Source organism: Balaenoptera borealis (genome assembly GCF_965194805.1).
Source record: "Balaenoptera borealis genome assembly, chromosome: 1".
Classification (NCBI taxonomy): Eukaryota; Metazoa; Chordata; class Mammalia; order Artiodactyla; family Balaenopteridae; genus Balaenoptera; species Balaenoptera borealis.
The window spans coordinates 181087653-181100152 of record NC_138860.1 but is presented as its reverse complement, the minus strand read 5'-3'; the positions used below and the strand labels follow the sequence as shown (position 1 = coordinate 181100152).

The 12500-nt window shown below is 53.2% G+C and overlaps 1 protein-coding gene across 14 annotated transcripts in view; it reads left to right on the top strand.

The window, feature by feature from the left end:
* The window catches only part of ARHGEF10L (Rho guanine nucleotide exchange factor 10 like), a 175491-nt gene that overhangs the window by 41881 nt on the left and 121110 nt on the right, over nt 1-12500 (top strand). For all 14 annotated transcript variants that reach the window (XM_082402678.1, XM_082402683.1, XM_082402680.1 and 11 more), the window contains one exon: nt 8973-9046. In XM_082402678.1, coding sequence (XP_082258804.1) covers nt 9013-9046 — 34 coding nt within the window. In that variant the 5' untranslated portion in view covers nt 8973-9012. The remainder of the gene's footprint in view (nt 1-8972; nt 9047-12500) is intronic.

Below are 12500 nucleotides of genomic sequence, written 5' to 3'. Positions count from 1 at the left end.
GTAGGTGTGAGAGAGAGGGGGGAGCCAGGAATGAGCCTGAGGTGTTTAGCCTGAGCGCCTGGCAGGCTGGAGCTGCTGTCAGGTGAGATGGGACGCCTGGGAGGAGTGAGGGTGGCCATCAGGATGTTAAGATCAATATGCCCCGTAGACCAGTGAGCGGACGTGCCGAGCAGGCATACTTCTGGGCAGAGGTCTGGAGTTCCTCCAGGGAAGGTCAGGCTGGTGGTGTCACCGTAGAGATGGTCTTAAAAACCACGAAACGGGTGAGGTTGCCTGGGGAGGCACAGATCAAGATGAGGTTGGAGTCCTGAGCCTGGGAGCGGCCCAGCATTCGGAGGTCCTTTGCCTGGGCCATTTCTGCAGCCTGGGCCGTCCATCCTTCCCCCACATCCAGCTCCGTGAAATTGCCTGGAGTCAGACCCCTCCATTTCCTGGTCCCACTTCATGCTTCCTGGGTGACTTTGGGCAGGTTGCTTCCCCGGTCTGAACCCCAGCTTCCCTGTCCATGAAAAGGAGGGAACAAAGCCACCTCTTGGGTTTGGTTCTGGCATGAAAATGCTCTACTGCTGGTATGAGTGTTCTAGAGCCGCCCTGGCACTAAATGGCCCGGGCTTTGGATGGGGAAACTGAGGCGCAGAAAGGTGAAGGGGTGGTGCAAATTCCATGCTGTCCTCTTCCAGCTTCCAGGTGTGTGCGCTGTGGAGCCCCATTGAATGGGCCACCCAGGATGTGGCCAAGAATATGGGACCCTCGGATTGGCAATTTTTCACCTGGCCCTTCAGCCTGGGGCCTTCTGCCTGGACTGGACCTCTGGGGACGAAGGGGTTAATGTGCCTGGGGGCGGGGAGGAGGAGGAGGAGGGGGAGAAGGATGGGGAGGGTCTGGGGGCTGTTCTGGTGGCAGCAGCTTCTCCAGGCTGGCTCTGGTTTCCTAGCAACAGCCCCCAGGGGTCCCTTCTGCCCAGAGGCCTCCTCCGGGGTTGGTGTGGGAGGGGCCTGCCCCCAACCTGTCCTGCCTGGGGATCACTGACCGGGGGCACGCCTAGGGAGAGGGGACACTTACCCCGGGCAGTTACAGAGCCTCCATTGTCTGAGGCTTCAGCCACTGGCCAGCCTCACCCCTGCCCATGGCAGGAAGCCCACTGAGTGGCTTGGCGCCTAGTGGGCAGGGAGAGGAGCTGGCCCTGTGTCCCTCTGGCATTTGGAGGCTCCCGCCACGGGCTGTGGAGGGTCTGGGAGGATGCTCCCCCCACTCACCCGCGCCCTCAGCCACCTGGCACCTGGTCCGTGCTGGGATCCCGTGAGAACCAGCCCGAAGGTCCCGCCCCGGCTCTCCCAGCTCACAACCCAGGGACCCTGCTCAGCCACTGCGTGGCCTTGGGAACATCCTCAGCCTCTCAGCCTCCTTTTCCTCATCTGTTGTGGGAATTAAATTAGACAGACACTGTAAAACGTTCAGCAGGGGTTCTGGTGCACGGCAGTGCTGGGAGACGGCAGCTCTTATGTTTCTAAGACGATCATTTTGTGATCTCAAGGGTGACGAGGGTCACAAAGGTCAGGGCTGGTATTCTGGTGGACCGTCGGCCTGGACTCAGTTGAGCAATCTGCAGAATGGGGCAACGCTGTCCTCCAGGAGCGGCAGGAACTCCAGGAAGGGAACTAACATTGATTAAGGGCCTACCGGCATTTTCAGATGTCACTCCACTTACATCTGCATCTGACAGATGAGGAGAGGAAGCACAGAGAGGGTGAGTAACTTCCTGAGGTCTGGCCGCTGGAGGGCAAGCGCAGATTCAGCGTCTGAAGCTGGTCTCTCTGACCCCAGGCTGAGTGCTTTCCAGGGCTCTGAGTCCTGGACACGTGTCCTTCTTGCTGTACCTCCACCTGTGTTCTCTTGGCTAAGGCACCTTGTCTCTCCAGAGCCCCTGCGAGCTAGCCCCCTCCACAGTCTGCAGTAGGGGGGCTGTTTGCGATGAGGGACTCCCAGGGCAGAGGTGCCCCCACCGTACAGCTTGCAGACCCTGCTCTTCCTCCTGGCCCCGGGCTTTCTGGGCAGGGCAGAGGACACCTGCGCTGAGGTTCCCATTTGGGCCTGTGCCCCTCCTCCACTGGTCAGGAAGCCCCACACCTGCAGCCACCCCAGGTTCAGGGATACGCCAGCCTCATGGGCTCCTCGGTGAGTGGATCCTAAGCAGATGAAAGTTCTCAGGCTCTGGGCTTAGTTCAGTGCAGCTCAGCTGTTGTCTAGCGTGTGGGTCGGTGCTCTGGGCACTGAGACGAAAAGAAGAGGCCAGTCTAGGGAGGGAGACCGTTCTAATGGGGGCTGTAGGTATCCCAGAATCACCTGTGCTCTTTGAAAATAGACTTTCTCAGGCTGCACCCACAAGCTACCAATTCAGAATTGTGGGCCTGGGACACAGGTTTCTTTTTTTTTTTTTAACATCTTTATTGGAGTATAATTGCTTTACATTGTTGTGTTAGTTGCTGCTGTATAACAAAAGAAGATGGAACGCTTCACGAATTTGCATGTCATCCTTGTGCAGGGGCCATGCTAATCTTCTCTGTATCGTTCCAATTTTAGTATATGTGCTGCCGAAGTGAGCACAGACTCAGGTATTTTTTAAACTAGGCTTGGGAACCACTGCATGAGATGGGTCTGGGGAGGCCTCACAGAGGAGAAGGGTCTGGGTTTTGAAGGTTGAGTAGGAGTTTGCTTTTTGGTTCTGAGAGAGAATTCTCCCTGGAGGGAACAAACAACCTGAGCAAAGACCCAGAGATATAGAACAGGTCGGCAAAGCGATGGGCCTGAAGCCCTTCATGAGGGCTGGAACAGTCAGGCCGGGCGTGGGAACCGCCCAGACCAGAGAGGTCGGTGGGGAGGGTGGTGCGGCAGGTCAGGGAGGGCCTTGCTGAGGACCTGCATTCCGAAGGCGAAGGCGACGAGGAAGAGTCTGAGGCTGTGTGTTTTGGAACCCTTGCTGTGGCAGCAGAGGTGGGCGTGTGTTGGTCAAGCTCACACCTGACAGGGGCCGAAAGCTGGAGAGGCCTCCCAGAGTCTGTGGTTGCAGGAGGAGCTCTGGTCCACACCCCTGGTCTTACCTCCCGTCCCGCACTTTTTTCCTGGCTTCTAGGAGACAGGGTGCCTCTGAGGCCAGAGTTGGAGGTGGGGGCCTGGGCCAGATCCTGGTCCTTGTTTCCCTCCGTGCAGAACAGGGTGGCATCTACCTTTCCTCTGGCAAGGCTGCCCGACTCCGTTATGCCAGCATCTCCCTCTGGGCCTGCCTGCCTGCCTGCCTGCCTACCTGGGGCCCTGCCCACCCTCCCCTCCCCTCCCCTCCCCTCCCCTCCGAGTCCCGCCTTCCCTGTCCTCAAACTCCTGGCCTGGTTTGTGCAGCCTCCCTGATTTTCAGGAGCCTTCCTGGTGTATTTCTCCAGGCCTCATTCAGGGGGAGCTGATGGGGCCATTCACTTGAGTGGGAGGTGGGAGATGGTCCGGGATGGGGTGAATCTCAGGGACTAGTGAGGAGGGGCGGGTGCGTGCAGGCTGGAGGAGGGTTTCCTGCCGGGCCTCTGGGCTGGATGGACCTTGAGCTCTAGAGGAAGGAGGAACTGATAAGGGTCTGATTAAATTAGAGCCTGGAAGACACCTGCTGTGGTGAGCAGGGCTGTCCCGGGTGGAGGGAAGTGCTAATCTGGCCGCTCTTGGGTGGTCCCAGTCACTGAACTTGACCTGCTTGGGGGGCACACCCGGAGCTGGGCTTGCTCCTTTGCTTCTCGCTCTGTCTGAACGTGCTTGAGAAGGACAGCCTGCTGCTGGTCGTTCTGTGTAGGGTCACGGGCAAGAGCGCCGTTCAGGGGGTCTGCCTGCCTAGCCAGTCTTGGCAGTCGTTTTTAAAGAGATGACCCCCCCAAAGAAGAAAGTCTCCATAACCCTACCACCCACTTGGAGCACTGTGAATATCACCGTGGTAACAGTGGCCACTGCAGGCTGAGAGCTACACCACCACACACCACGGTCCCCGTTTCATGAGCACAGGACCTCTGTGAGGCGGGCGCTGGGGAGAAGGGGGTGAATTGTAACAGCTGGAAGTGGCAGAGCTGGGATTCGAACTCAGATCTAGCAACAGATCCCACCCTTTCAACACCATCTTGCAGCTACTGTCTGGTCCGACCTGTGATGCTTTGCCTTAGTTCTCTTTTTAAAAATGAGAATGCTTCTTCTCATCTTCCCTCCTTATAATACTCACTGTAGAAGATCTGAAAAATTCAGAAACATGGAAAGAGGGTCAAAAGAAAATCTTCTGGAGCCCTGCCACCCAAGCAAACACTGTTCATATACCTTAGTGAGTTTCCTTCTGTCCTTTTCCTCTCTGCACTTTAGAAACAGTTGGAATCCCTGAGTGTAGATAATTCTGTAGATAATCCTGCTGGGCCACTCTTGGTTTTCAGTCGATGCTCCTTCCCCAGCCAGACTGCCTCTTTTGCCAGAGACCGCTGTGGCAGGAAGGTTCTGGATCGCTTTTAAGAGCGAGGCTCATTTCAGGGGCATCACAACACATTTCTTCCAGCTCAGCCTCCGACCTTGAAGCTTTCAGACCATGCATAGCTCAAGGAAGACTTAAAAAAAAATAAAAAAAGGAAATAGCCGAGCAACCCCACCTGTTTGCTCATGTTCACACCTACACCCTGGCTCCTGGCTGTGGCAGCCTGTGGCATCCTCCGGGCGGGTGCTGTCATGCCCACTTTACAGAGATGTAGCCTGAAGCTCTGAGAGACCACGGGGGGGCCTGGGGTCACACCGAGAGGAGGAGGCAGAGCCCAGCCTGCAGATGGATTTGGCTGCCCCCAGACCCTCACGGCTTGGAAGCCCTTGGGGTTCCCCTTTGAGCCTCCTCCAGGGTCTCTCACACTCCTGGGATGCAGAATCCAGACACATGGTCCCATTTGCTGTTTCCCATTTTGGTGGTGACACGTCAAGGACGGGCATCTTGGCACTGACTGAGCCTGCTGGGGCTTTGTGGTTGACCTCAGGGATGCTGCTGGGAGTCCCATGGGCCAGGTAGCAGGAACCCCATTTTACAGATGAGGACACCAAGGCTTAGCTCACCTGCCAGTGGAGATGAGACTCCAGCCTGGATCCCCGACTCCCAAGGTAGAGCTTGGTCATCACACTTGGTCTGTGCCCTGGGTGTTAATGACAGCCAGACCCCTCCAAGCGTGTTGCATGCATTTACTTTTAATTTTCTTAAGAACCCCATGAAATAGGTACTTCTTAGAAGTATTTTTTAAAAAATTTATTTATTTTAATTTATTTATTTTCGGCTGCATTGGGTCTTTGTTGCTGTGTGCGGGCTCTCCAGTTGCGGCGAGCGGGGGCTACTCTTCATTGCGGTACGCGGGCTTCTTGTTGCGGATGGCTTCTCTTTGTTACAGAGCACGGGCTCTAGGCGCTCGCGCTTCAGTAGCTGTGACACGGGGGCTCAGTAGTTGTGGCTCGCAGGCTCTAGAGTGCAGGCTCAGTAGTTGTGGCGCACGGGCTTAGTTGCTCCGCGGCATGTGGGATCTTCCCAGGCCAGGGCTCGAACCCGTGTCCCCTGCATTGGCAGGCGGATTCTTTCCTGCGCCACCAGGGAAGCCCCAGTAGGTACTTTTTAATCCCCATTTTGCAGATGAATAAACTGAGGCACAGAGACGGGGGTTAAGTAACTCATCCAAGGTATTATGGCTACTGAGTAGTGGGCCCAGGTGGTATCAGGTAGCCTTGAATTCTTTTCTAATTATTGTGCCGTGAGGGTCTCTAGCAGGGCGTTGTGCTGCTCTGAGCCATGCCTATTCCCTCACTCACATCCTTCTGAGCCTTGGGGCACGTGTGTGCAAAATGGTGACCACAGGCCTGTGGGTGTGCACGGGGCTTGCTGGCCTGGGCCCTTGCCCGGGGACCTCACTGCCCCCAATTAGTTTGCAGCAAACGCCTCCCAGATGCCAGCCCTGAAGTCCAGGGAGGCCGTGTGATTAAGGGGTTGAGACTAGGGTTTGGGGTCAATACCCCTGGATTGAATCCTAGTGTTGTCACTTTGTTCACTTGCCTCTGTGACCTTGGGCGAATCCTTACCTCTCTGAGCCTTGGTTTCCTCATCTGTTAATGAAATAATGCAGATAAATCTCTGAGCTCCTTATATGTTGATGTCTCTGTTCCTTTCTGGGGAAAGCCTTGGGCTTGGAGGGGAGGGCAGGAATTATCCCTGAAAATGAGGAAAAAGGAGAGGACATTGCACTTTCTGGCCTAGAGGGAAGGATCCTGGGCTTCTGCATGATCAGAAAAAATATATATATATATATATTTCTCCCCACAGGATTTTTATTAATTACAAAGGAAAATAGTAACTTTACAGTGGAGAAACCTCAGGGAGACATCACTTTAACTAAGTGATCAAAGTTACCATGACTAGTACAGGCGTACCTGGGAGATATTTTGAGTTGGGTTCCAGACCACCGCAATAAAGCGAATATTGCAATAAAGCAAGTCACGCTTTATTTTCCCAGTGCATATAAAAGTTATGCTTACACTATACCTTAGTCTATTAAGTGTGCAATGGCATTATGCCTAAAAACACAATGTACATACCTTAAAGAAAATATTTAAGGAGCAGTTTGCACATGAACCTGCCTTCCTTTTTCCTCCTGCAAAATGGGTATGTCTCCCTGCTCCTTCTTCAGTGGTTCTGAATGAGCCCACAGGGAGGACAGACCTGCAGGGGGACTGCTATGCAGCTGTTGTTTGACTTTTCAACTTGCAAAGGGATTTGCAGACATTTTAGTTTGCTTTCCCCAACCCTTTGCTGAGAGTTTTCAGCGTGGGACTAAAAGACACACACACTTAGTGGAGAGCAATCTGCATTCAGTCAGAATGAAAAGTGCAATTCTCTGACCCAGCAGATCCCGCCCAGGAGTGTGACTGACAGGTTCATGCATCCATTCGCTCAAGGCCAAGTGTATGGAGGAAGGCTTTATAACACCAAAGCCTGGAAACAACCTCAGTGTCCCTTGATAGGAATTATGTCAACTATGGTATATCCCATCCGTCCCAAAATACTACGCAGCCATTAAAAAAGTGAGACTGATTTCTGTGTACTGTTCTGAATTGATCATGGAGATTCTTAAGCAAGAAAAGTGGTTGCTAAGTGAAGTAAGTCAGACAGAGAAAGACAAATATGTGACATCACTTATATGTGGAATCTAAAAAGACTGATACAGATGAACTTATTTACAAAACAGAAATAGACTCACGGACGTAGAAAACAAATTTATGATTACCAAAGGGGAAGGGGGGGTGGAGGGATAAATTAGGAATTTGGGATTAACACACTACTATGTATAAAATAGATAAACAAGGACCTACTGTATAGCACAGAGAACTGTAGTCAATATCTTGTGATAAACTATAATGGAAAAGAATCTGAAAAAGAATATGTATACACACACACGTGCGCGTGTGCCCATGTATAACTGAATCACTTTGCTATACACCTGAAACATTGTAAATAAACTATACTTCAATTAAAAAAATTTTTTTAAAAAGTGGTTGCACCACAGGGTGTGCAATGTGCTTCCTCCTGTATAAAACAAGGCATATATACGGATAAACAAGCTGGTGCATAAATGGCATAGTTCTGGAAGGATTCATAAGAAACCAGTAATAGTGGTAACTCCTGGGGGATTTGAGAGACTGACTTTTCATTGTACATCTTTTGTATTGTTTGGACTTTGAGAGACAGTAGAGCATGGTTACATAATGAGCACACACCGGGGCCCATGGCCTGGGTTCACACCCTGGCTCTGCTGCTTACTAGCTGTGTGATCTTGGGCTACTTACTTAACCACCCTGGGCCTCATTTTCTCATAATTTGGATTATTTGGATTTTCATATTTGTAAAGTGCTCAGAATAATGTAGGAGATATAGTAGGCACTGCATAGATGTTTGCTCTTATTAATTAATTGCCCTTTACATTCATTCTATTTTTATTTAGGAAACCAGCTAACACAAATAGAGGCTTTAAGGATTGGAAAGGAAAATAGGCACGCAGCCAGTTTGTGTCAGGCGCTGATTAGAAAGGAGGGCTCGGGGCTTTCCCTCCAGGGTCGATCCCCTCCTCCCCAGGAAGTCTAGAAGGACTGCCTCTAGCTCAGAATCGGGGGTGTGAACCGGGAGTGGGGAGAACTCTTTCCGTCACTGCTTGGCAGGGGGCATCGGGCAAGCTTGGCTCCAGGGCCCAGGAAGCCCCGTGGAGGCACTGGCTTCTTGGCTGCGGGATCCTCCACTGCGAGGCCTGGAGAAACTGCCCCCAGCTCCCAGCATTTGGGATTCCGCCCAGATCTCGAGCCACCTGTCTCCATGAAGCCCTTTATTTCCCTCACACCCACGTGCTAACTGGCCAACCTCGTGGGTGCAGCACAGGGAGAGACAGAGAGTGAATGGCCTTCCGTGGGACCACTGGGGCGGGAGCTGGGGAGAGCGGCTGGACCCAAGGGCGCCCGTGGAGGAGGAAGTGTCCGGCCACGTCCATGACAGTTCAGGTGTGATCCAGCTTCTGCAACACGGGGGCTGAGTGTGATCCTGGCTTCTGAGGCTGGAGTTTCACCTGTCAGCCAGTGGGGACCCACCTGTCAGTCTAGCTGGACCCAGCAGGCTCCCGAGGTTCCTTGGTATTGGGCAGAGGAAGGTCCGTGGAGGCAGGGCCCTTCTGGGAAGATGGCTTAGGGTTCTGCCGCTGCTGGTTTTTCTGCGGGTTAATGATTTATGAAGGTGAGGGCTGGGCCCTTGCTGGCGCTGTCCTGTGTTCCCGAAGCGGCTGGGGAACAGGGTGAGAGTTGGCAGGCTGGCGTGCACAGGTCACAAGTCAGTGACCCCTCTCTGTTGCTGGAACTTCGGCCTTGAACGTCCTCTGATCAGATTTCTGGCCTTCTTTTTGCAGGCAAGCGCTGGGACGGTGCTGGTGAGCTGCACCCTGTCTGATGGCTTCCTCCCATCCTCCACAGGCTGCCATAGGTATGGTACTCCGGGTGCCTGCACCTCCCGCCTCTGAACGGGGCCGTGGGGCCTGGCCCAGGGCCGCTAGCTTTGGAGCAGGCTGACCTTAGGTGTGAATGTGGCCCTGCTGGCGGTTAGCTGTGTGCCCTTGGGCAAGTGGCCTCACCCCTCTGCCTCAGGTTCCTTGCCTACAACATGGAAATAATGATTTCCTCCTCATAGAGCGGGCTCCAGGCAAGGGTTGACTCTTTACCTTTCTCCCTAAGGTCCCCTGGGGAGATGAGCAGAGCCCCTCCGGGGACTGAGGTGTGCTTGGGGGTAAAGCTTATGAATTGAGAGTGGGGAATTGGGGCTCAGGGGACTGGCGGGGCCATCCATCTCCATCTGCTAAGGAACTGAGGAGGAGGCCGGGTCATCTAGCAGTGGTGGGGCTGCTAGAGTTAAAAAAAAAAAAAAAAAAAAAAAGAAAGCAGAAAAATACATACTTATACTAAAAAAAATTGTTTTTTTATCTGAAATTCAATTTGATGTCCTGTATTTTTATCCGGCATCCCTAACAGTGGGGCCTTGGACACTGCTGGTGGAATCCGGACCCCATCCCCTAACAGTGGGGCCTTGGACACTGCTGGTAGAATCCGGACCCCATCCCCTAACAGTGGGGCCTTGGACACTGCTGGTGGAATCCGGACCCCATCCCCTAACAGTGGGGCCTTGGACACTGCTGGTAGAATCCGGACCCCATCCCCTAACCGTGGGGCCTTGGACACTGCTGGTAGAATCCGGACCCCATCCCCTAACAGTGGGGCCTTGGACACTGCTGGTGGAATCCGGACCCCATCCTGGAGGAGCTGGATGCAAGGCCATTTCTCCCATTGGGCCCAGCTTCCTGACCTCTTGTTCTTTTTGGGGGGTGGCAGTTAGCAGAATGGTAACAAGCCAGGGCTTTTTCTCCAGTCCGACCCTGCCACTGCCACTGTGAGCTCAGCTGAGTGACTTGGTGTCTCTCTGGCTCCGTTTCACCACCCACAAACATGGGGATAATAACGATACCCTCTCCTGTGATGTTTCGAGGTTTAAATACAGGTGGGACCCTGGCATGTGGTAATCAATGGCTCAGTGCATGGGAGCTGCTATCACTGGGGTGTTGGCAGGACGGGCCGCCTGTGCTCTGCTCTGAGCCCCCGGGCAGAGCCCAGGGAGGACTCTCTTCCCCCCCGAGTCTCTGTGTTCTTTTCTGAAGGGTGGGGGACCAGCACGGTGGACACACCTTCTCCATAGCGTGGGGTGGCTTCCTGGGTCCCGGCCTCCTGGATTCGCTGGGGACTCGCTGGGGTGGGTTCTCCCATGGACGGGGCATGTCCAGGAACGTCACAGGCGTGTGTGGTCACCTCCAGCCCTGCCACCTGTCTGGATGGGTGGGAAGGGCTCAGTTCAGCTCTCAGTTATCCAGGGATGGGCCTCCTGATTTTTCCTTCTGATAAGGAGCTGTGTCTAATTGCCTGGGTCTCAGGATCCTGAACAGAATCTTGGGGACAAAGGCATTTCCTGATTCATGGCCGTGGCTTTGGGTCCCAGGATGTCCGCACCCCCCGCCACTGTCATAGGCACCCTGAACCCTTTCTCCTACACACCAAGGGGCCAGACATGCAAACTGAGAGCGAAAGTATCTTATGATGAAATCAGTTCAGTTCCGTTCAGCAAACATTTGATGAAAGTTTACTGTTCTGGGTGTATCTGACATTGCGGGCTGGTTTCATCTGGTTGAACCAGTCTCTTTGCCACTTTCTGATTCTTTGAGCGCTTCCCATGGTCTTCACGAATAAATTCAAATCCCCCCAGCACCTCGCAGCCGTGTTCTCACCCCCATCGTCCTTGCTCACGTCTTCACTTCCACTGGGCCACTTGCTGTTGTGCTCTGCTCCTGCTCTGGCCTCAGCCTGGAATACCCCCTGACCCGTAACCTGAGCCTGTCAGACCATTGCTCCCCCTTTAAGGCTCTGCACTGGGGTAGCCTTGTGCCAAAGCCGTGCCCCACATAAGCCCCCTCCTCTCTTTAGCACCGGCTCAGTCTCTGGGCTTTTACATTATTCTCTGGCTGTATCTGCCTGCCTCACCCTGTAGTGAGCTCCTTGACATTGAGGGGCCATGTCTGTCTTCTGCTTGAACCTCCCAGCCCAGGGGCTCTCGGGGACAGTTCACTGGATGCGAGCATGACTGTGTTGATTGCTGGGCTAACTGAAGCTATTTGTACTCTTAAAGGGAGAAGGTGCAGAAGTAACCTAAGTCCCTGGACACAGCCTGGGGGCCGGGTCACCTGGGGCTGGGCCTGGCCTGTGAGTGGGGAGGGGCTCTCCATCTCACCCAGGGTCAGGGCCTGGGCTGTGACTCAAGGCAATAATAATAGTAATAACGATAATGATAATGATGGTGCAATGACAGTGATGGTAAGTCGAATCGTCATTGTAAGAACAGCTAACATTTAGCGAGCCCATACCTCGCACTGGGTGCTTTAATGTTTGTCAATTCATTCCATCCTCCCAACAACCCTGTAAGGCAGTTACTATTATTGTCCTCATTTGACAGATCAGGAAACTGCAGCTTGGTGGGTTAGGGGGAAGGGCGGTGAAATAACTTGACACTCATACAGCCAGTATAAGGGAGAGCTGGAGTCTGAACCCAGGTGGTCTGACTGTGAGACCGTAGTGACTATAATGATACAGGCCACGTGCAAAGGGAACCCTCCCCCCACTGTCTGCCCAGCAGATTCAAGTGGGCAGGACCATGGGCACTGAAGCCCCTTTGGTCAGGATAGGTCTGAATCTGGTGGTCCAGAAATAGTGGGCAGGGACTTTGTGGTCATTTATTCCAGTATTTTTTAAACTTTTAAAACTGCAACCCATAGACCTGACAATAGGAGTGTGTGTGTGTGTGTGTGTGTGTGTGTGTGTGTGTGTATGTGTATTCAGCAAATACTTATTATGTGCCTACCATATGTCGGGCACATTACCAGATGCTGGGAATATGACAGTGAAACAGACAAGAATACCTACCCTCAGGAAGCTTACATTCTAGCAGAGGAGACAGACAGTAAAATAAATAAAACATACTGTGTGTCACATGCTGATAAGGGCCACAGAGAAAAAGAAAGCAGGCAAGGCAAATCGGGAGCCCCCAGGTGTCACTGGGGGCAGTTTTGGTCCTGGCAGCCTCATTGGAAGCTGACATATGGTAAAGACCTGAAGGAGGTGAGAGCAGGAGAAGACGCCTGGGGGAAAGAACATTCTGGACCCCAGGACTGAAAGTGCAAAGGTCCTGAGGCAGGAGCAGAGCTGGCACTTTCACGGTACAGCAGGGAGATCAGTGTGGCTGGAGTGGAATGAGCAAGGGGAGAACAGTAGAAGATGCTATACACACACATTTTATATATGCGTGTACATATACATATCCAAAACGGAAGTGTTGAAAGCAGTAT